This window comes from Trichosurus vulpecula, chromosome X, assembly GCF_011100635.1.
Source record: "Trichosurus vulpecula isolate mTriVul1 chromosome X, mTriVul1.pri, whole genome shotgun sequence".
NCBI lineage: Eukaryota > Metazoa > Chordata > Mammalia > Diprotodontia > Phalangeridae > Trichosurus > Trichosurus vulpecula.
The window spans coordinates 6,694,156-6,718,172 of record NC_050582.1 but is presented as its reverse complement, the minus strand read 5'-3'; the positions used below and the strand labels follow the sequence as shown (position 1 = coordinate 6,718,172).

General features: G+C 42.5%; 1 protein-coding gene across 1 annotated transcript; it reads left to right on the top strand.

The window, feature by feature from the left end:
• Window positions 1–17,389: 17,389 nt before the first annotated feature.
• LOC118832695 (coiled-coil domain-containing protein 34-like) lies at window positions 17,390–18,488 on the top strand. The gene is made up of 2 exons (XM_036740024.1): window positions 17,390–17,478; window positions 17,525–18,488. Exons 1-2 carry the CDS (start codon window positions 17,390–17,392, stop codon window positions 18,486–18,488), a joined length of 1,053 nt encoding a protein of 350 aa, XP_036595919.1.
• Window positions 18,489–24,017: the final 5,529 nt, after the last annotated feature.

Sequence of the window (24,017 nt, the reverse complement as noted above, 5' to 3'; positions counted from 1 at the left end):
CCTTCACTCCTTCCTATCACCTCTCCTTTGTCTAAACAGCGGTGGGGAACCTGCAGGCTTGAGGCCACATGGGGCTTTCTAGGTCCTTGGGTGTGGCCTTTGGACTGAGTTTTACAGAACAAATCCTTTTATTCAGGGGATTTGTTCTCTGAAGTTTGGATTCAGGCAAAGGATTGCACTTGAGGATCTAGAGGGCCACATATGTAGCCTGGAGGCTGCAGGTTCCCTAGCCCTAATCTACAAGCTTGTGAGAGATGGAGACATGTCTAAGTAGGGGATTAGCAGGTGTGCATTTGGTATTTATTTACTTCTTTAACCATAATTAAGACTTTTAATTTAAGTTGAATTGGGGACAGTGAAGTAAAACAATTTTTCTGGGAAGAATGGATGGGACTTGTTTTTTATGTGCCTTGGTCTCACTGCCCCCCCCCCCCACCGTGCTGTCACTGCCTACAAATGTATTTGTTTCATTAATTAGTTTCATCTCATTTCCTTTATTGTTCCCCAACTTACTATCACTGTATTTCTTTCTTCTATAAAAAGCCACAATTTACTAAAACGTCTGGACCGGCCAGACTCAAATTCCTTTCGGCCACCCCGCAAGTCAGTAATAAGCTCGCATGCCTTGCAGTATAATATGATCTTGATTGAAGCAGTGAAGGAAATTGAAACACATCTTTGGGAAGTCCCTGGGATGGGACACCTCTTTAATTCAACGTGCTAATCATGGCTTTTGGAATTTGATAGATACGTTTGCCTTGTTCTATTAGGAAAAGAACAATTGGCACCCCAAACAGGAGGCGTGAGTTTATTGAACTAAAATAAGCTGATATATCCTTTTTTCTTTAGCAACAAACAAGTATAATTATTTGAACAAAACAAGCCTATGTCTTTGCTGCATTTGAAAATATTTTCTTTATGTTAAATGTCTTTTTACTAAACAAAGATGAAATAGAAACCCAAAATGTTGGATGATGCAGCAAACTCAATATTTACCCCCCTCTTCATATTTAATAATTATAAACTAGAGAAGACATGAGCTTTCCTGAATTTTCAAGTCTCATATGAGTTGGCATCCGAGAATGGATTCATTCAAAGGAAGGAAGCATCCATCCTGTATGGGCCATATTGGCCTACTGCTCCAGGAGGCCTTGTGCCTGGCTTCTTCTAGAAGGTCTATCACTTCACAGTCAGACTTCCTTTAAATCTCATAAGTTAACGTATTTCTTCTACAGTTCACCCTTAACCCTGAAATTGATTATCTTTACTGTTATGAAGAGACAATTGCTGGATGCATACATCACAGCCAAGTCTTTTTCAACTAAAGACTGACCCAGAAATTGAGTTATTGAGACTACTGGCAAGAAAATGAGCAGGAGATTGGCCTGCTATGGCCTTGGACTATCAAGAAAAGTTTCCTTAACAGAAGAACATACCATGGTCCTTATCCTGTGATATTTTAAATTAAAACTACCATGATATAGAAGATTCCTCACCCTCTCCTGCATTTGAACAGCAATCAGAACCAAATTTTCAAATTTACTTTTGGCTTTAAAAAAAAGTCAGCACTATTTTTCTCCTTACAGTAATTGAAACAGCCCAGAAGATTTTTAGAAAGTGATGACCTGTTCAGTGCTTAGGGAATTTGTACTAGTTTGGGGAAAGGATTAATTAGAAAACTGCCTTTACCCGCTTAGCTGAGTCTGTTCCAGCAGAAAGGGCATTTGGCTGGGTAGCGTTTCCCATCCCGAATGATATTCTTGGTGGTGCTGATAGAACTTTCGCAATGGCGGATGGGGAGTGCTGGGCCCATTAGGACAATTATTTATCAGTCTATTTCAAGGCTGTCTCTGTTAAAAAATGATAGAATAAATAAATCAAATGGTGTGTCCTGATGAATTTGGTGAAATCTTTTTAAGTACTTTTGGTTGCTAAGGCAACCTGTTCTCTTGTCTCTGTTGAATGTGGCTTCACTTTCTGCAGTTTGACTTCTGGAGGGTGGATATTTATTCTGGGGAAAAGAAGAAATTCATTGGTGATGGTAACAGAATAAGGCCCCTTTCCCTACCTCCCAGGTCAGTCGCAGCTAAACACTGAGATGAGATGCAGTGGCTGGCTTGAAGCCGGTCCACTTTTCAGGCACCCCATCTAGTTCTCTCCTTTGGAGTTTTTCCTTGCCCCTTCTTTGCTGTCTTATCACAGGCCTCACCCAGTAGTTAACATTTAATACATACTTTTTCATTCACCAATCAGAACTTAGCTGTTTCCATCCCATTCCTTGGCTTGCTTGGTGAGACCAAGCCAACCTGGTAGACTTCTGCTGGTTAATGGATTCCTTTGTGCCCATTTCTTAATATGCTTTCCTGTACTGGCTAATGCTATGCACATGTTAACAGGTCGTGGGGGCTACAGAAGGTTCAGATTAGGGTCAAGCATCTCCCCCTATACCTGAAACTCCATTAGTGATTCATTTCTTTGGGTTAAATGGTGCCATCTCTTTGGTCTCTGGTAAGATAAAAAATTCTTAACACATCTCATAAGTGAATTTGTCGGATCTCTTTCTTCCTGGGCAGCAGGGTCTATGATGACAGCTGGGCATTGGGCAGCTGAAGGATGTGAGGTACAGAGGCAGGAGGAAGGAAGGAATGGGGTCAATATAGTCACAGATTTTGAGAGTTGAAGGAGGCCTTGACAGTCACCTAATCTAACCTATACTTCTGAAGGATCCTCCAGCCTCTGTTTGAAGAACCAATCAGGGGAACTATCACCTGCTGAGGCAGCTCATTCCAATTGAGGGTAGCTCTAATTGTTCTGGAGTTTTCCCACCTCCCAGCCTGAACTGGCCTCCTTGCAGCTTCTCCTTCTTGTTCCTGGTTCTGCCCTCTGGGACCAAACCTATGTGATACCCTCTTGTATATGATTTTCCTTCATACAGTGCCTGGCACATAGTAAGTGCTTAATAATTGGGGGCTCAAAAGTTATACCAGTAGAACACAAGGTACTCCAAATCTGGAGAGGTTTTGAGAATCGATCTGGCCACGTACAGTGTGCCTGGCATCTGAGGGGTGGCCTGGCTAAGTTACAAAGGCAGATCCCCCAGGATGGCAGCATGGTGGTGGTGGTAGTGTGGGAGAGATGCATTTTTCAGACTTGGTATCTGTCCTTAACAGTCTAAAAGTCAAAGGGATTGTTCTCTGTACGCACGCTGAAGAAAATCCTGTATTTTTATGCTTAGCTCCCTGGATTGCCAACTCCCTGCAGGAAGATGCTGTATTAGAATGGGATTTCATTTTCTATCTCCTTCTTTCAAAAAGTGTTCATTGTGTATCTGCCTGACCATTGTGAGGGGGAGTGGGGCACAGTGTAAGAAGAAAGAAAAGACAGGGGCTCTGGTCTGGAGCAGCTTACTGTAGCTGGTCCATATGCCTGGGGGAGCATAATGCCCTCCCTTTTCACCTCCTCCTCTTAGATGGAGCATTCATTAAGTGCCCATTATGGCAGGCACTATGGTAAGCATCTGGTGTACAATGACAAGCAAGCACGACAGGCCCTGTCCTCGAGGAGCTTACGTTTGAATGGAAGGGGACAGTTTGTACAGGGAAGCTGGAAAAGGCAAGGGCAAGGTAGCATGGTACAGAGGCCTACTTCTGGTCAGGATTAGGGGAAGGCTCTCCAGCCCCAGGTTGTAGTAGGAGGAAGATGAGGCTGATGGCCCAAGAGCAGAAAGCTTGGCGTGGAGATGCCCAGGAAGTAGCCAGAGCCTTTGGCTTCCCTCAAGGCTCCATTCAGGTCTTGTCCCAGCATTTCCTGATCTCCCCAGTTGGGAGTACTTTCTTCCTCTTCGAATGACCTCAAACTTATATGTGGAAATGCTTTGTTCTCCATTCAGCTCTGCCCCTAGAATGCCAGCTCCTTGAAGGCAGGAATTGGTTAATTTTTTTCTTTGTGTCCGCAGCACCTAACAGTGCCCAGCACAGAGTAGGAACTTAATAAATACTTGTTGAATAAATAGTGTGGAAGAGAAAGCATGCACACAAGGAAATATAATACCAGGCTGTATGAGATAGAACACCAGGCCTGGAGTCAGGAAGCCTTGACTTCAAATCTGGTCTCAGACATTTACTAGCTGTGTGACCCTGGGCAAGTCACTAAACTTCTCTGTGCGGCAGTTTTCCTGTCTATAAACTGAGGATAATGATAGCACCTACCTCATAGGGTTGCTGTGAGGATCAACTGACATTTTTATACATATAAATATATATATATTTGTGTGTGCATATGTACATATACATACACATATACATACATGTGTGTCCCTGCGTGTGTGTGTGTGTGTATGTGTGTGTATATATGACTCTAAGTGCCACAGGCAACCCCCTAGAAGTGACAGAAACGTTGCTGGTCTGAGTCTTTGGAGGGAATTTGCCTACCAGGTGCTACCTAAACATATGTACTGAAAGGTCTGTTCTGAAAAAATGAGTTAAAATAATCCTTACCATTTCCTTTCCTGAGGTAGTTAATAATGCATCTCTGGCTTTTTAGTGGAATGGCCCTCTAGGAAAAGGGAGCACAGGAGCATGACTGTGTCTAATTGGAGGGTCATTTCTCCACCGCAGTGAGCACTCACTTTGGGAAAATGATGGCACATGCCAATGGATTCCCACCAGATGCACCCAGGGCTTGACTGAGGCAGGGTCTTGGTTTGAGGTTAATCAGAAGAAACTTCAGTGAATGTTTTTTATTCTCTGGTAGTGCCAAAGTCTGCAATGCACGCTTGATACATACTTAAATCAACCTGACAAGAGAAAAAGAAAGGAGAGTGCCTGGACCCAATTACCAGTCCAGAAGTGAGTAGGAGATGACTAATTACTCGAACCTGGCTAAGAATTTCAAGCTATCTGTTGTTGGGAGTCTTCGATTTCATCTAATAAGGAAGCCAGGCACCCCAGTGTGAGCTTTCTTGGGGAGAGGAAGGAGCTGCCCATCTGGTCTGGGGCACCCCCGGATGGTGTCATCCACCGAGCCATACCTAGGAATTTTTTTTACCTGGTGTAAGAGGTACTCCCTCTGCTGGAGAATGGGAGAGCAGGGGGTTACTATGGAGGAGCTCACCTCAACCTACCCTCTGGAGGTTCTTGAGACTGACCAAATGATTGAATGAAAAAAAGAAAGCCATCCATTAAGCTCTTATTGTGTTCAAAGCACTGTGCGTGAGATTGCAATAATGTGCTTTCAGCTGGTGAAAGTTGACTTGGGAATGAAAGAGGGGTATTGACAAACAAAATCTGGTGCTGTGGGTCCATCATGGGTGGGGGGCTCAGGGCACGTTCTTGGTATCTCTCCATTAGAAAAGGAAATTCCTTTGAGTAGCGACGTTTAAGTGAATTAGACTATTCCGAAGTATGGGATGTGATTTTTCCATGATAGATCCTGTATCATTTTGCCTTTTTCTCCTCGGCTGTTGGCGCCCCCCCCCCCCTTTTTAGTGTGATTGAGAGGCCAGGAGCAGCCATCTTTTGCCCTTTGTGTCATGCACTACAGCTAGTCACCACTTCCAGTCACCACTCTTTTGCCTTCCAGGCTTCCTGCTATCTTGACTGAAGATGAACCCTTAGACATTATCAAAAGTCTGGAGGTGCCAATCTTTCTGGTTGCTTCACAACACTTTCCCCGTCTGCTGCACAATGCCTAAGTTGCTATTTGCTCACCTCCCAACTTCTGTGGCCGCTGCTACCACCTCCAATGAGCTGCTGTGGACTCCAGACACTGATGAGACCTCTGGATTTGCTGAACTCACAAGGCCACTGGGGCACTCTTCTCTCAGAATACTCATTCACCTAAGGTAAGGAAAGAAGAAACACAATGATCTTTGGATTCTTTCAATTTCTATTTTGCCCTGTGGCTCTAGAATATCAGGGCAGTTCTCCTTGATAATTTCTTGAAAGATGATATCTAGGCTCTTTTTTCAATCATGGCTTTCAGGTAGTCCAATAATTTTTAAATTGTCTCTCCTGGATCTATTTTCCAGGTCAGTGGTTTTTCCAATGAGATATTTCACACTGTCTTCCATTTTTTCATTCCTTTGGTTCTGTTTTATAATATCTTGATTTCTCATAAAGTCACTAGCTTCCACTTGCTCCAATCTCATTTTTAAGGTAGTATTTTCTTCAGTGGTCCATTGGACCTCCTTTTCCATTTGGCTAATTCTGCCTTTCAAGGCATTCTTCTCCTCATTGGCTTTTTGGAGCTCTTTTGCCATTTGAGTTACTCTATTTTTTAAGGTGTTATTTTCTTCAGTGTATTTCTCAGCATTTTTTTGGGTGTCCTTTAGCAAGTCATTGACTTGTTTTTCATGGTTTTCTTGCATCCTTCTCATTTCTCTTCCCAATTTTTCCTCTACTTCTATAACTTGCTTTTCCAAATCCTTTTTGAGCTCTTCCATGGCCTGGGACCAGTTCATGTTTTTCTTGGAGGCTTTTGGTGTAGGCTCTTGCACTTTGTTGACTTCTTTAGACTGTATGTTTTGGTCTTCTTTGTCACCAAAGAAAGAATCCAAAGTCTGAGACTGAATCTGGGTGTGTTTTCGCTGCCTGGCCATATTCCCAACCAACTAGCTTGACCCTTGAGTTTTTCAGTGGGGTATGACTGCTTGTAGACTAAAGAGTTCTATGTTCCACGTTTGGGGGGGATGCGCCAGCTCTGCCACACCAGCACTCCTTCTTCCCCAAGAACCCCCAATCCGGACTGGGCTTAGATCTTCAGCAGGTTCTTCACTCCTGCTCTGATCTGCCACTTAATTCCTCCCACCAGGTGGGCCTGGGGCCTGAAGCAATTGCAGGTGTAGCTGCCCCACCTCCGCTGCCCCAGGGGCGGTGGCCAAACAGCAAACTCCTTCCACTCCCACAGCTTTTACCACTAACCTTCTCCACTGTCTTTGGTGTTAGTGGGTTGAGAAGTCTGGTAACTGCTGCAGCTCACTGATTCAGGGCGCTAGGGCCCGCTCCGCCCGGCTCCTGGTCTGGTTGGTCCATGCCCCTCATGCTGGGCTCTGCTCTGCTCCGCTCCCAGCTCCCAGCTTCGACCATCCAGGCTGTCCTGGGATGGAGCCCTGCTTCCCTCTGCTGTTTTGTGTGTTCTGCAGTTCTAGAATTGGTTCAGAGCCATTTTATAGGTTTTTGGAGGGACTCAGTGGGGAGCACATGCTAGTCCCCGATTTCCAGCCGCCATGTTGGCTCCGCCCCCTCCCATTTCTCCGTCTACATTCTTGAAGAAAAAAAGTGCTAGTAGCCCCCTTTAAATTTTAATAACTGAGACAAAGCCCAAGTCACCCCACTCTAGTTACAGAGATAGTTCAGAGAAGAAGAGAAACACAGAGGAGACTGGCTCATAGTAGGCTTCCTTATATTAGCAGGGTTACTTGGGCAGTATGTGAAGAGTATCTTTGAGCTCCCAGGGGAAGCTAGAGAGAAAAAAGGAGAAACTGTCCACAGCTCCCATTGGCTCAGAGGCTGTGGGCAGGTTCAGAAACCTTCCTTCCATTTCCCCTCTTGACTTATCCTTGAACTTCACATGCCTTCCTTTATTCACATTCACTTTGTGGATTGAAATTTCCTGTGGTTTTTCTCATTTAGAGGTTTTTATTGAAATCAATGTCCCTTCAAAATGATGAAAGAAAGCGATGAATTTTAACTATAGAAGTAAATAGCCAATCACTGATACATCAGACAACATCCCATCATCCACTCAGGAACCTCTGAAAAGGAAAATTACTTCTGTTACATTGGATGGCTGACTTGATTAAAATATTTAGTAGGGCCTCCCCCCCATTCAAATATGGTGCTGTCATCAAGGGTATAGTGGATATTTACATGCTTATCAGACATTTCAGCTTTTCCCTTGGTTTGGGGTTTTAGCCGTACCACAAGTGAAGTCAGGGTTGGGCCAACTTTGTCTTTTCTTCCCTTGGCAGTCAGCAAGACTAATGGGATGACTGTCCCAAACTTGAGGTAGCCTAGCAGGAGGTTCTGATGACCAGCGTCTTTTGGTTACAGTAGCAGGAGCCATCACTGGAAGAAGACCCCTACTGATGAAATGAATCATGGAAAATGGGAAGTACCTTGTAAATCTGATGACTTCTAAGCAATATTTGCTCTTGTTGAAATAGCAGGGTCTGCAAATACTGTGGGATACTGAGTATAATTCAGCCAGACCACTATCTATCTACCTCTTAACCAAGTAACCCCCAAAGCTCTGTCCTGGGCCTTCTCTTCTCATCTTGTCTCTTGTCTTCTCTTGTCTCGTCTTGCCTTGTCTTTTCTCTTTCCTCTTTCTCTCATTAATCTCCTTAACACTTATGCCTTCAATAATTACTTCTATGCACATGACTCTGAATTCCTTAACTGTCCAGTTCTGTGTTGCTAACTGTCTACTGCATGGCTCCACTTGGCAGTTCCATTGGCACTTCCAACTCAGCGTGTCCAAAATAGGACTTGTTCTCTTTCTCCCCAAACTTGCCCCTTCTCCATTTTCCTAGCTCATCCAGATTCACAAGCTCAGGATCATCTTTAATTCTTCCCTTTCTCACAACCACACCTGTCCCAGCAGTTGCCGAGTCTTGCCGATCCTATCTCCACATCTCCCCTAACTGTCCCATTCTTTCCACTCCTATAATCATTGCCTAACTTTAGGCCCTTATCACTAATGGCCTGGACTATCACTATCGCCTCCTAACTGGCCTCTGTGCTGCCAGTCTCTCCCCTCTCTGATGTATCTTTCACACAGCTACCAAATAAACATGCCCAAGATAGAAGTCTGACCTTGTCAGTCCCCTGCTCAAAAATTGCCAGTGCCTTCCTCTTGTCATTAGGATAAATTAAAAGCTCTTCTGGTCTCCACCTACCATGCTGGGCTATTTCATCTCATGATCCCTCCCAAACTCTGCATTTCAGCGAAGCTAGCCACCATACTTTTTCCCCCTCGTCAATATCTCTCATTCCATTTCTGTGCCTTTGTTGTGGTTGGCTCCCATTCCTAGAACGCTCTCCCTCCTCATCTCAACCTCTTAGGTTCCCTCGAGGCTCTGTTCTAGGGCTGCCTCCTATAGGTAGCCTTTCCTGATTCCCCAAGTTAGTGCTTTCACTCCTCTGAAATAATCTCATATCTATCTCTGTGTACATCAGATCCCCCAGCCCAATGTATGTTGCTTGAGGGCAGATGATTATTTTTGGTTCGTTTTTGCTTTTTGTCCTTTGTGTCTCCAAGACTGAGGAAAGTGTTCAGTATTTAGAGAGGTTTATGTCGGCTCTTATGGAGGTTTGCCAAGCTGGCATTTTTGTATCTCCATTGGCTAAGAGAGGCAATTGGATGTTGTAGGGAGAACAGGAGCTCCAGAGTCAGGAGAGTTGGGTTTCTGTTTTTACTCTGTAAGCTCCTAACTTGGGGGCCTTGGGCTGTGTCACTTTACCTTTCTGAGTCAGTTTCCTCATTTGTAAAAAGAGTGTTGGACTAGAAGATTACTAAGGTCTCTTCTAACGAGTATCTTATGATTCTATAGCATTGCTCTTCTGTTGACCAGGATGTGGAAATGGCCTCATTAAACAGAACTGCCTATTCTCATGGTATTTGTTAAAACTGGATTTTGTCTGTATCACTTATGTGTGACATACTGTGCTAGCACTATAGGCTTAATCTGACAATGTCACTGTCATACTGGGCAGTCTTGGAAGGGCCCCTGCCTGCCTTCCTGTTCAGCCAAGTCATTAGAATCAACTGCCCCTGAACTTTTTATTCCAGTGAGAGCCCCTAGGGACCCTTTCATACCGTACCTAGCAAAATATCAGTGAAACTTGGGCAGGAGGTCAGGAAGGACTGGACTATCTCTTCTATAGACCACTGAGTAAGCAGTGAAAAAAGTAGCATACCATGATATCCGGACTTGTCCAATAAGCTTTTCCTGATCTTCCTGCCCCCAATTTCTCCCCTCCCCCTCCCCGTATATACTGTCTCCCAAGGCCAGATTAATCATCCATAAGGGTTGTTTTCATCATGTCACCCTCTTGCTAAAGTTAAAACAGCCCCCTCCACCATTTTTATAGAATAAAATGCAAATCCATGCCAAGCTTTCTTTTTATCTATTTATTTTTGTTTTTAAAAAAGTTTTTATTGAGATTTTCTGTTTTTTACATCACCATAGTATCCCATGTATCCCTCTCCCTCCCCAAGAGCCATCCCATATGAAAGTATTTTTTGGAGCTTAAAAAAAAAGGTCAACACAACTGCTCAATACACTGAAAGAATATAGAAACATGTGCAATGTGTGAAACCTGTGGAGCTCTTTCAGGAAGAAGTAGGTTGGAGCTGTCCTCTCATATCTCTTCATTTGAGTCTCATTTGAGCTCTACAATTTTGTTGCATTACTTTTGTGTCATTGTTCTTTTCATTTACACTGCTGAAGTTACTGTGTATCTAATTTTCTTGGCTCTGCTGACTTCCCTCTGTACCAGTTGATGTAGCTCTTTCCATACTTCTTGGTTTTCATCATATACATCATTTCTTGTAGCACAGTAATATTCCATCACATTCACGTACCACAATTTATTTAACCATAATGGATGGGGATCTACTTTGTTGCTAATTCTTAGCTTTCGTAAAAAAGTGCTTCTATAAACATTTTAGAGTCTATGAGGATTTTTTTTTGCTGTCTATATCTTCCTTGGGGGATAAGTGTAGTAACAGAGTCTCTGGTTCAGAGGATGTGGATACTTTAGTCACTTTAGCTGCATCATTCTAAATTGCTTTCCAAAAGGGTTTTACCGGTGCATGGTTCCTTCAACATTATATCAGCCTACTTTCCCACAATCCCTCCAACATTGACTGCTGCCATTTTTGCAAATTTGCTGGTTATAGGGTGAAACCTGAGGGTTGTTTTGATTTACATTTCTCTTATTATTAGTGATTATTATTACTAATTAATCTATAATTAATACAATTATTGATTATAAATCATACAATATAATCAACATATTTAAATTACGTGTGTTAATACATAATTGTTGTTGTCCAGTCATTCAGTCATATCCAACTCTTTGTGACCCGTGGATTATTTTTAACATGGGATTTCTTGGCAAAGATCCTAGAGTGGTTTGCTATTTCCTTCTCTAGTGGATCACCATTTTTTTTTTGTCAGAGCTCTCCACTATACCTGTCCGTCTTGACTAACACTGAACGGCACAGCTCGTGGTTTCATTGAACTACACAAGACCCTCTGCCAAGACAAGGCAGTGATCCAGGAGGGGCTTTTGAGGCAAACAGGAGTTGAGTGATTTGCCCAGGGTCACACAGCTAGTAAATATCTAAGGCTAGATTTGAACTCAGGTCTTCCCATCTCCAGGCCCAGCACTCTATGTGCTTCACCACCCAGATTGTCCCTAAAATATATAATTAATATATAGCAATTATTATTAGCATTTTTCCATGTGGTTATGAATACTTTGTGGTTCTTCTTTTGAGAACTCTTTGTTCCTATCCTTTGACCATTTCTCTCTGGAGGATTGGCTAGTAGTGTCAGGTACTGTGCTAAGTGCAGGGGATGCAAATACAAAGGCCACTTTAGGATATCCTTTGGTATAAAATACTAAAGTCCCCACTGGACATTTACAGATCTTCCCAGGCTGGCTGTGACCTATCTTCCCAAGTTTAGTGCCCAGTACTTCTGTTCACACACTCTGCACTTTAGCCAAGCTGGCTTGTTGCTCTCTGTCTATGACATTCCATCTCTCATCTCAGTGCATTTGCTCAGGCTGTGGCCCCATACCTGGAATTCACTCTTTCCTCTCCTCTATCTTTTAGAATTCCTATCTTCCTTTAAGGTTCAGCTCAACTGCCACCTCCTATAGGAGGCCTTTTCTGACCGTCCTCCCACCTCCAGTTGCTAATGTCCCACTACTCTAAAAGAACCCACACTGATCAAATCCTAGATATTTGAAAGACTGAAAAATAAGGTTGGCTGATTTAGGCCGAATTTACATACAGATGCTATGCATGTGGATATTTGACTGCATTAGAGGAGTTCAGTCTGGTTTAGGTCTGCTTACTTAGGGTTTGTCTCTTTGGTTTTTATTTGTTTAGGTGCTTTTGGCTGTGCTTTATTTTCTAGCCACATTTGTGTTCCTTAGGCTTGTTTTTAAAAGCTAATTCTTAAACTAAGTGTACTGGGATTCATATATTATCCAGGGAAAGAAAGGCAGTGTGTTTTAGTGTATAGATACTTGGAGTTTGGAAGATCTGAGCTTGGATTTGACCTCTGACGCATCCTGGCTGGGTGATCCTCTGTGACCCTGTTCTCTGGGGCAGAGGCAACACTCTAAAGCCATGTTATTTATAGACTTCTGCACTGGTAGAGGGGGCTCTCACACCCATGAAATCATTGCAGGATTTCCAAAGAAATGTCTCAAGGTTCCATTATGCACACCCACAACATTTCTAACAAAAATAAATGCCTTTCAAAAGAGGTCAAAGTCCAATGTTTACAAGCAGCTCTGGTCCAGTGGGAAGTAACTGCTTCCTTAGTGGTAGTGTGGTGACAGGAGCCACTTGTGGCCCCCCTACTCTCCTCCTGCCCTTGATGTACAGCCTTTGATAAGATCACCAGCCACCACTGTGTGCCCAGGAGAAGGTGACCCTAAAGCCCAGGGAAGGAAAGCAGAGAGAGGTCTTTGAAATTGGGAACAGGTTGGTGACTGCTGCATATATAGAATCCAAGTCTCCTTTCACTTGGCCAGACTTTATTGTTCTTACCAAATACCTGTAATGCCGAGCGCTCACCATCATGCCTTGATCGCAGAGCAAAAGTAATTACTGACTGTACAAGGTAAGGAGAACTAAATTGGGTTTAACAAGCACCCATGTGCCATGTATGAGCCACCCCATCCCATTTATAGCTGAGCGCTTTCACAGCTGCTTCCTAATGTTTTCTGTACAGTAACATGAAGGAAAACTGCCTAATAGCCATCAAAAGGCCAAGAAGAAGAGTGGATTTCTTCCCTAAGGCTCAGGAGGCAGCACAGTGTCCTGGCCAGAATGGGGCACGACAGTCCAAGGCCAGCTTGACTACCACATTGCTTGTGTGCCTTTCTCTTGCCTGCCTTCCTTCCTTCCTTCCTTCCTTCCTCCCTTCCTCCCTCCCTCCCTCCCTCCCTCCGCTCTTTTAGGTTGTCTTTTAGGGTTAGATTTGTTCAGTGTGGCTGCAGAGGGCAAATAGCGAGCAGTAAGGGGAAGGAAAGCTTCCCGATAATTCCCACCAATACCAAATGGAGGCAGTGGGATTCTACTCAGTGGAGATCCTCAAGCAAAGACTGGTTGATCAGCACTAGCTGTGGATGCTGTAGGAAGTCTTCCTATCCAAGTATGTTTTGTCCCTTCTGACTTGGAGATTCTGTGATTCCAACACAATGCAGCCACATGAGGTAAGGCATATGGGTGGGAGGGAGCACACAGGTTGGGTAGAGAACGTTGTCCACCTCCAGAGCACAACGAGGAGGGGAGCAGACCTGTAGGTTAGAAGTGACACATAAGGTTAGATTATAGTGTAGAGGGTCTTGAATGCCAGACTGATGACTGGCTTTGAGCTCATTGGAAAGGGGAAGCCACTCACTGCAGGTTCTCTAAACAAATAAACAAACCAAAAACCACCTTTTGTTGTAAAACCACTGTGATTTCTGAATACACGCGTCCATCTCTGAATTCTTTACTGCACCAAACAGTAGTGAGTGCCGTGTTTACTGGATGTGTTCAAGTAAAGGCTAGAAGGCCACCTGTTAAGTGATGTAAAAGCAACTGCTGGACTGCAGGGAGGGTTGGACTGTGTTGATGTCCAAGGTTCCTTACAATTCTCAGTCCTGTGATTCTCTAAAATATCATCACTGTTTAAATAGTAGGAAAAATTATTAAATTAAAATAAAAATGGCCAAAGGCTTATTCTTGCTGTAAATGGATAATTGCCACACCTGGGGCAGCTCATTGGATGGAGCAGAAGGTCAGAGTAAAAGATTACTCAAAAGAGATCAAGAGCCATTATGGAGGAAGTTTTCAAGGCCCATGAACATTGTTAGAAGCCATTATTTGGAAAATTTCAGGTTCTTGGAAATGTTCTGAAATGTGAAAATGAGCATTTCTGCCCCCTCTCCGCTCTGGCCAGGGCTTCCTTCTGTGTTGTCCTCCAGGGCACAAATCAGTCTCTTCTCCCACCAGTTCAAATCAATTCAGATCGAGCGTGGAGCTGGAGCAGGTGGCCCAGAGGCTCTGCCCACTCGTGAGTCTGCCCTTCGGTATTTAAAGGGTAATGCAGGCTTGGCCTCTGACATTGAGACATGACTTCATTAGGCCTGGGCAAGCCTGCTTGGTTCTATAAGAATGGACTCTATTGTTAGATTAGCTGGGAAGACCAAGCAGTGACAACAATCAGGATTCTCAGCCTTTGCATTTTTAAGGTGCTTTGTCCTGCCAGACCATCAGAGGAAGTTGGTAATGTTCTTGGAAGGAGAAGCCTTATTCTACTTGCAGAAACTAAGGACCCCCCACCAATTAGTCCTTGTCTCATTTTTCCAGATTATAAAACAAATCTATGGGAGGCTTGGGGTGGGCTTTTGCAATACCCTGGTTGATTTGAAATGCTATTCGATCATTCAGTTCGATAAGAATTTATCAAGTGCCTAATGTGTGCCAGCCCTCAAAAAGCTTACATTCTACCTAGAGATCCAGTGTGTACCCACATAAGAAAATACAACATGATATGGGAAAGGAAAGTACCCCCAAGAATTTGGGGTAGTCAGGGAAAACTTCAGGTTTCTCAGTGTTCTTCCTAAATGGTGGTGCCTAGAACTGCATATGTGGTCTGACAGGAGCACAGTATGATGGGACTACCACATCCTTATTCCCAAACTCTGCGTCTCTCAGTGCAACCCAAGATCACTTTGGCTTTTCGGCTGCCACATCATAATCACATTCACCAAAATCCCCAGCTCTCCTTTGCATAAACTCTTGTCTAACCATCTTGTACTTGTAAAATTGAGTTTTTGAACCCAAATGAAAGTTTTTATGTTGACTCTTATTGAGATTCTGGGAGTAAGGAAGAGGAGGGCAGGAACAAGCTTTTATGAAGCACTTACTGTATTCCAGGCAGGCTCTATGCTGAATGCTTTTTACAAATATCTCATTTAATCCTCAGAACAGCCCTGGGCCCCATTTTATAGTTGATGAAACTGAGGCAGAGGTTAGGTGACTTGCCCAGGGTTCCACAGTAAGTGTTAGAGGCTAGATTTAGCACAGGTCTTCTTGCCTCCGGGTCTAAGCACTCAATCCACTGTGCTACCTAGTTGCCTCTGACACATGGCTAATAGTCCAATTTGGGCAGAATGGAGATTGTGTGAAATGTAATAACAGGAAATATTTCGAGAAGGGCACATTGGAGCCAGATTGTGGAGGGTCTTAAATGTCAGGCTGAGGAATTTGTATTTTATCCTAGGGAGCTAAGAGATTTCCAACAGAGCTGTGACATAGACAAAGCTGTGCCTTAGGAAGATGAGTCTGGCAGCTGTGTGGAGGATAGATGAGAGAAGAGACACATTGGAGAGAAAGAGGCCAATTGGGAGGGTATTGCAATAGTGCAGGTGAGGGGGGTGGCTGAGTGAGGGAAGGGAAGGGTGGCAATGGGAGAGATGTTGTGGGGGTAGAATCACTAGGACCTCAGCTAATTGGCTCTGGAGAGTGTGGGAAAAGAGAGAGGTCAGGGGGTGTTGCAGGGTCAGGGGGTGTTGCAGAGTCAGGGAGATGTCTGGGGATGGGAACCTGGGTGCCTGGAAGACTGGAGGCACCTTGGACAGGGGGAGCTTGGTAGGAAGGGTGGCTTGGGGTAGAGGAGGAGTGGGGAAGATGATTGGAGATGTGAATCTAGATTTCAGGAAGAAACGGATTCGTGTCTTCCTCAGTAGGAGCTGGGGGATGTCATGGCAAAGATGAGCAATGCAATGGGGAGATGACAGAACCTTGCAAATGTACCTTAGTATCCCAGTGCTTGGTTTCCAAAACCTTCAGGAGAGTCCCTAGAACTGAGGCTGTGGCCTGCTGGGCTCTAGCAACAGCAGATCTCCCACTGAAGGAACCTTTTAAGTTGGGTGGAATGCCATCTTTACAAAGGTCCATCTTTCCAGTATCTTCTTAGCAAGCTGATGGCACCTGGTCTATTGCATCACCTTATTTATTATCTGTCCCATGCATAGCCTGAGCAGGGCCTCTGTTTCCCCACTTCTTCAGGCTTAGAGACATGATGGCAACCATCTCAAGATCATTGTTCACAGAATCGTTTACTGGTTTGGAATTACAGCTCTCCCCTCTTTTTGAATACCCTTTTACTTGTCCATGTAACAGCCCTGTGTGGTGAATTAGTATTAGAGTCAGTTCCTCAGAAATCCCATTTACACAGTTCACCCTAATATAATGACATTTTCAAAGCAAAGTCCTAATTATACTGGGACTACTGACCCAATGCTTCCTCCAGCATCAGGTCCACCTCCTAGCACTGCCTCTTGCTCTGTGACTGGCCTCCCAGACTCCCCATTACTTACCTCTTCCTCAGAGGTCACAACAAAACTAAACTACCTTCTGTGAGGTCAGGCCCAGAGGGATAACTTTGAACCACCTGACGACTTGCAGCTCTCAATGGTCCTCTTCCTATCCACTGATCCTGGACTCATTCCTCAGTTCCTCAATGGTTAGGATTCTCCCCCCAGCTGTAAGAGAACAAGTCCCTTCAACCTTGTCCTTTTTCATTTCCCTACGTCTTCGGACACTCGCGTCTCCTCTGTCACTTTAGCCACTTCTCCTCCTTTGAAGTTCACTCTGTCCAAATTTATTGCCCGAGCCACATCCTGGTGACTCTTCTTTCTCTTGTCTCTGTGGGTTCAGTGCCTGAATCACTATCTTTTTGTCTGCCCCAACGGTGGGCTGGTAAATGTTCAACAACTGGCTCCCCTCCCCCCAAAAATGTATGATGTGCCTCTCTTTTAAGTTGAATCTTCATTATTAGTATTTTTACCTAGAGGCAGCTAGGCAGCATAGTAGATACAGTGCTGGGTGTGGACTCAGGAAGACTTGAGTTCAAATCCAACCTCAGGCACTCAGTAGCTGGGTGACCCTGGGCAAGTCACTTAACTTTGTTGCTCTCAGTTTCCTCATCTGTAAAATGGAGATAATAGCACCAACCTCCCAGGGTTGTTGTGGAGATCAAATGTGATGGCTGTGGGTTTGAACTTGGCGGCGACCGGGATCTCGGCCTCAGCGGCGGGTTCCATTCGGCCTCCCCTCCCCCTCCCCCGCCCGGGCCCAGACCCCGGCCATGAACAGTGAGGAGATCGCGCAGCCGCCGCCGCGCAGGCAGGGGGAGGCCCCCGGCGGCTCCAGCTCTGACCCGCCGTCGTCGGCGCGGCCCGCCTCGAGCCCGGCGTCCGCCTCTCTGCTGTCCATGCTGCAGAGCGACGGCGACGGCGCCGAGGAGCGGCGGAAGCGCCGGGGGCGGAGGGAGCACCAGCCGGGACTGGGACGAGGTGGAGGCCGAAGCCGGCGGAGAAGCGCCGCCGGAGCGCAGCGGGGCGGAGGGAAAGCACCGCCACCCCCCCGTGGCGGAAGAGGAGGCCGACCCGAGGGGGAGGGCCGCGGCCCTGGAAGGAGGGGAGACCTCCGGGCGCGCCAGAATTCAAGAAAGAGAAAATTCAGAAAAAGAACATCAGTGGCTTGTATTAGAGGCAAGTCTGACACCATGGGAAGAGTGGTTTGTTTGCAAAGAAAAAGAGCAACGTGCTCGTCTACAAAACAGAGCCTTGGAGGAACTAAGTCTACAACAAGAGAAAAGAAAAGAAGTAGAAGAGCGTGAAAAAAGAAAAAAATATGCGGAGGAAAAACACAAGGAATGGCTTCACAAAAAGAATGAACAGGAAAGAAAAGAAAGGGAAAAGAAGCTTAATAAAGAAATGGAAGAAAAAGCAGCAAAGGACCTAGAGAAAGAGCATTTGCAAGAAAAAGCTAAAGAAAAATATAAAGAATGGTTAAGGAAAAAAATGGCTGAAGAACATGAGAGGAAAAAAAAGGAAAAGGAAAAAGAAAAGCAGCGGCTTGCTGAACAACAGGAAAAAAAAGAAATCTCTGAAAAGAAGTTTAAGGAATGGCTGCAAAATGTGAAAAACAAACCTCGTCTCATTCCAAGGAGCTATGGTTATGCCAATGGGAAACTGACAGGTTACTACAATGGAATTGCCTGCCCACCGCCAAGCTTTTATAATCCAATCCCATGGAAGCCTATTTACATTCCCCCGCCTAAGGAATCAAAGACTGCTATTACTGTGAAGAAGAGCAAAAGACCTGTGTCCATTCAGCCTTACAGAAAAAGAGCATGGAATGAAAATTTGTTGTGGCAATTTAAAAATCAGCGTGGCTGTTGATCAGAAAGAGCCTCCGAGGTCCCTGAAGACAAGCAGAGTCTCTCGTTGCTGAGCTATGGGGTTCCTACCATCAGAAATGCACCAGCAGTCAGACAACCTTTGGGGAAAGATTAATGAGAGATGGTGTGACCAACACAACTCTAGCCTAGTGGACAGAGTTGTCTAGATTTACTCAACACAGGAGATATGGAGGCCTTAGAGCAGCTCAGGCTACTCCATAAACTTCCAGCTGATCACAGGACTAAGTTCACCAGTCTATTGAAAATATCAAGACTGCCAGTATCTCAATTCTGTAAGTGTTAATTCTAAAAAGCATTTGATATAATTAGTCTTAAAATGTGGCATGGTGAGAATAGCGGGCTACAGAGGGAGAAGAATGCAAAGTTATGCTATTTGAGGACTTTTGGGTCCAGAAGGTTGAATTAGTCACTTGCTATTCATTAAATCAACACTTAAATGTGTTTACCTACTGTGTACACAAAAAGTGTCCAGTTCTGGGAAGTGGTGCAGATTGTAGATAAGATATGATCCCTGCCCTTGTGGCACTTAGAGCTGACGTAAATCTCTAAAACGTAACAATATTATATTTTATGTCAAATTTAAAGGCAGTTAATGAGCACAGGGATCAGAGAAGGTCTCACAGAGAAGGAATCCTGAGTTGGTCTTTAAGGATAGCTAAGAATTGATAGGTCATAGAGTGGGGGGTACGGTGCCTGCAAAAGGAAGACTGAGAATTGGAGGGCCTGTTGAGAGGATGATGGCATGTAGTGGGTGTGGCTGAAAAATCAAGGGGGTGCTTGGTTGTATGGAGAGATGAATGCCTGGTGGAGGAGTTTGATATTTATTTAGGACTAATAAAGGGTCACTAAAGAAAAAAAAAATGTGATGGCTGTGTGTGTAGTGCTTAGCACAGTATCTAGCACATAGTAGGTGCTTAATAAATGCTTGTTCCTTTCCTCCGCCAACATTTTTTTTTGGTTTTTCAAACTTTATGTAGCATCACCTTACACACACACTTAATAAAAAAAGAAACATCACATCCACACATTTCTCATAAAATAACCTAAACAAATAACTTACTTTTTTATTTTTTATAACGGAAATCTTAAACATACTCAGCAACAGAAGGGCATTTATTTCTGAACGCATAAGTAATATAAAAAAAATCACCATAATACTCTCAATGGGATGGAAGGACTTGTTTGAGGGTACAAAGTTTCTTAAAATATGACATCATTGATGATACCGCTATTCATTATTCTGTCCTTGTTGTTTTTAAAATAAATTTGAGAATCTCATTTTCACATCACCTACATTTTCAAATGTATCGCTTCCCTCACCTCAACTCAGAGAGCATCATTAATAATAACATATGAAGAAAGGAAAAATCTTTAAAATGTTTTGTAAAACTAAGGTACATAACAGAAAAGTTTGCTATTATATACAGCATAATAGCATCATGGGCCTCAAACTTCTGCAAAGGAGCACCTCCAACATTTACTTAAGTCTGGGCCAGGGATCGGCAAACTATGGCCTGAGGGACGTATCTGGCCCGCTGCCTTTTTTGCGTATGGCTTCAAGCTAAGAATGGTTTTGACATTTGGCAGTGGTCCTACGGGCTATAGTTTGCCGACTCCTGGTCTAGACAATCAGAGCGCTAAATCAAGTCCCAGTTTGTAGTGTTTGCCAATTTATGAGGTATAAATGCTCACATTGAAAACTGAACGATTGGCTCTTCCTGTCCCTCTCGAGCGAGCTAGTCCATTGGAGCTAGTGCTAGTATGCCCCTGCTCAACCCCAGCTTCTGCCTTCTTCCTAGGAGTCATCAACATGCACCTTGACATTCCTTCGGAGATACTCCAACTCCTGGTTTCTCACTCTGCTCAGCTCCCTTGATCTCTTCCACTCTACCTCAGCTACTCACAGAAATGGTTAGATCCTTAATCTTTCCATCACCCACCAATGTTCCCTTGCCAAGGTCAGAAACTCCAGAATCCTTCTTTCTGATTCAAACCTTCTAATGCCCATCTTTCCCTGAGCCTACTCATCTGCAGTTCTTTGTGAACTTCCTTCTTTGAATTAAAAATGCTTCAATGACCTTTTCTTCATTTTTGTGCAATACCATTGCTCACTTCCTCTCTGTGAAAAAATATAACAAAAACCTCTGTAACGAATGTGCAGTTAACCAAAACAGAGATAAAATTGGCCATCTCTGTCTCATTCTGTACCTTGCTTGATCATTTCATTTATAAAATTTCTTGTCTTTCAAAGTTGCCTTTCTTTACAATATTTTTATGATTATATAAGTAATTAAGTAATTAATAAGTATAAGTAATTAAGGAAAACTAATCACTTGACTCTGAATCAATTCATAAAAGTCTTCCAAGGCTCTCCTGAAACTATCTCTTCCATCATGTCTCAGAGCACAATAATATTCTATTACATTCATGTACCGTTGTTTCTCCAGTTGATGGCATCCCCTTTGTTTCCAGTTTTTTGCTTTGCTAAGTAGGACTACTATAAATGTTTTTGTACATGTAGGTCTTTTCTCTCTTTTTTGATCCTTTTGGGGTATAGACCTAGTAGTGGTGCCACTGGGTCAAAGGATATGCACTCTGTGCTTTCCAGAGGGGGTGGGCCCATTCACAGCTACACCAACAGTGTGCTTAGTTTGGCTCTGCCTCACCAACAGTTACCATTTTCATTTTTTGCCATCTTGCCAATCTGATGGTTGTGAGGTAGAGCCTCAGAGTTGTTTTAATTCGTTCTTCTCGAATTATTAAGCGACTTAGAGAACTTTTCACATGGCTATTGCTAGCTTGAATTTTTCCTTTGCAAATTACCTGAATATATCCTTTAACTGTTTATCTAATAAAGAATGATTTTTATTGTGATAAATTTGAATCAGCTCCTTATATAGTTTTGAAATATGACCTTTATCAGAGGAATTTGCTGCAAAAGTTTTTTTCCCTAGTTAACTGTGTCCCTTCTAATTTTAACTACATTGTTTTAGTTTGTGCAAACACTTTTAAATTTTATATAACGTCATTGCCCATTTTATATTTTATGATTCTCTTTATCTCCTGTTGGGTCATGAATTCTTCCACAATTCAAAGTTGCAAAAGGTACTTCCTTCCCTAGTCCTCTAATTTGTTTATGACATGACCTTTTCTATCTCAAGTCATGTCTCCATTTGTAGTTTATCTTGGCATACAGTGTGAGGTCCTGGTCTAGTATCCAATATCTACCTGCTTGCTTTCTAATTTTCCCAATGGTTTTTGTCAAATAGTAAGCCCTTACCCCAGTAGTTGGAGTCTTCAGGTTTCTAAAACATGCTATCAGGTTCGCTTAGTTATGCATGTTGTGAGCCTAGTGTATTTCATTGACTGACCTGTCTTTTTTTTAACCTGTACTGAATTGGTTTTTTGATTATTATTTTGTTGTATAGCTTTGATACCTGATACTTGTAGGTCCTCTTTTCTTATTGTGCTCCCCCGTTTTGTTTCTCTTGAGATTCTTGGTCTTTTGTTCCTCCAGATGAATTTGGTGATTATTTATTTTCTAGCTATAAAAGAATCCTTGGTAGTTTGATATGACAGTAACTGATGAATTAATTTAGATAGTATTATCATTTGTATTACATTTTCTCTAACAGCCATGCACGATTAATATTTCTCTAGTTATTTTGGTCTTTCTGCGTGTCTGTAAAGAGTATTTTTTTTAGCTGTGTTCATATCGTGTCTGTATGTGACTTGGCAGGTAGATTCCCACATATTTTATATATTCTGTAATTACTTTAATGGAATTTCTCTTTCCATCTTTTCCTGCTGAGTTTTGTTAGTAGCATTCAGTAAAACTAATGAATTATGTGTGTTTATTTTATGGTCTGCTACTTTGCCAAAGTTATTATTTCAATTCTTTTTAGTTGAATCTTTAGGATTTGCTAAATCAATTATCATATCATTTGCAAAATGTGATAATTTTGTTTCCTCTTTGCCTATGCTTATTTCCTCAGTTTCTTTTTTTTTTGTCTTATTGCTGTAACAAACATTCCTAGAATGATTGAGTGAAAAAAAAACATTTAACTGCTTACTGTATTTTTCTGAAATTGGGTTATTTAAATTCTGTTTATCTTCTGTTAGTATAATATTCTATATTTTGGTAAATATTAATTTGTTTATTCAAGTTATCCACTTTATTGCCATGTAATTGGGCAAAATAATTTCTGATAATTTCCTTGACTACATCATCATTTCTTATAAATTTCATTTTTTTGATCCTGGCAATTTTGGTTTTCTTCTCTTGTTTTCAAAATCAGATTGGATAATTGTTTATTTGTTTTATGGTTTTAATTTTTTCTATTTTTATTAATAAATTCAATGATATTTTTGCTTTCACCTTTATCTCTCATGTGATTTTCAAAATTTCTGTTTGGTGTTTGGTTTTTTAATGTATTGTTTTTCTAGCTTTAGGGGTTGAGGGCAGTATATGCCCAATTCATTGCTCTATTCTTCCTCCTGTTTTTGTTGTTGTTGTTAAGAGCATTTAGTGACATAAATTCCCATAAGGACAATTTTAGCTACATCCAAAAAGTTTTGGTATGTTTTCTCATTGTTGTCATTGTCTTTAATGATGTTATCTATTGTTTCAATGTTTATTCTTTGACCCATGCTTTTTCAGAGTCAAATTATTTAGTCTCTAACTTTTCCTAGCTTCAAAGACATTTTTTGAATAGAATTTTTATAGCTTTGTGATTTGCAAAGGGCATATTTAATATTTCTGTTTTTCTCCATTAATTTGTGAGGATTTTTATAATTTTTTTAAAATTACCATGAACTGCCAAGTAATACGTATTTCCCTTTCTATTCCAATTCAGTAATCACCAGAAACCTATTACATACAACTTTTCTAGCATTCTATTTAGGTCCTTTACCTATTTCTTGTTTATCTTTTTTTTTCTTAGTTTTTTTATGTCTGAAAGAAGTACATTGAGATCTTTATTATTGTTTTACTCTCTATTTGTCTAATATATAAAGATATGTACTAAATATTGATATTCATTGTCTCTGGTACTTTTTATCATAATGTATTTTTCTGTATAGTCTCTTTTTATTGCATCTATTTCTACATTAGCCTTTTCTGAAATCTTCAATGCTACTTCTGATTCTTTCAGTTTATCTGAAGCATAATGCATTTTATTCCAGCCTCTTATTTTAATTCTGTGTGTTTTTCAAGTGTCTTTTTTGTAAAGAAAATATTGCTGGATTCTGCTTGCTAATCCATTTTTCCATCTTCCATTTTATGGGTGATTTTACCCCATTCATGTTCACAATTATAGTTGCTCATTACATATTTTTCTCCATCCTAATCCTTTTACATATTTTCTTTTCCTTATCTCCTCCACCTGTGCTACTCTTTACAAAGAATAAAGTAGTGAGAAAATCTGTGATCTTCTTATATTTCCATGCCTTTCCCCTCCCCTCCCCTCCCCTCCCCTCCCCTCCCCTCCCCTCTCCTCTCCTCTCCTCT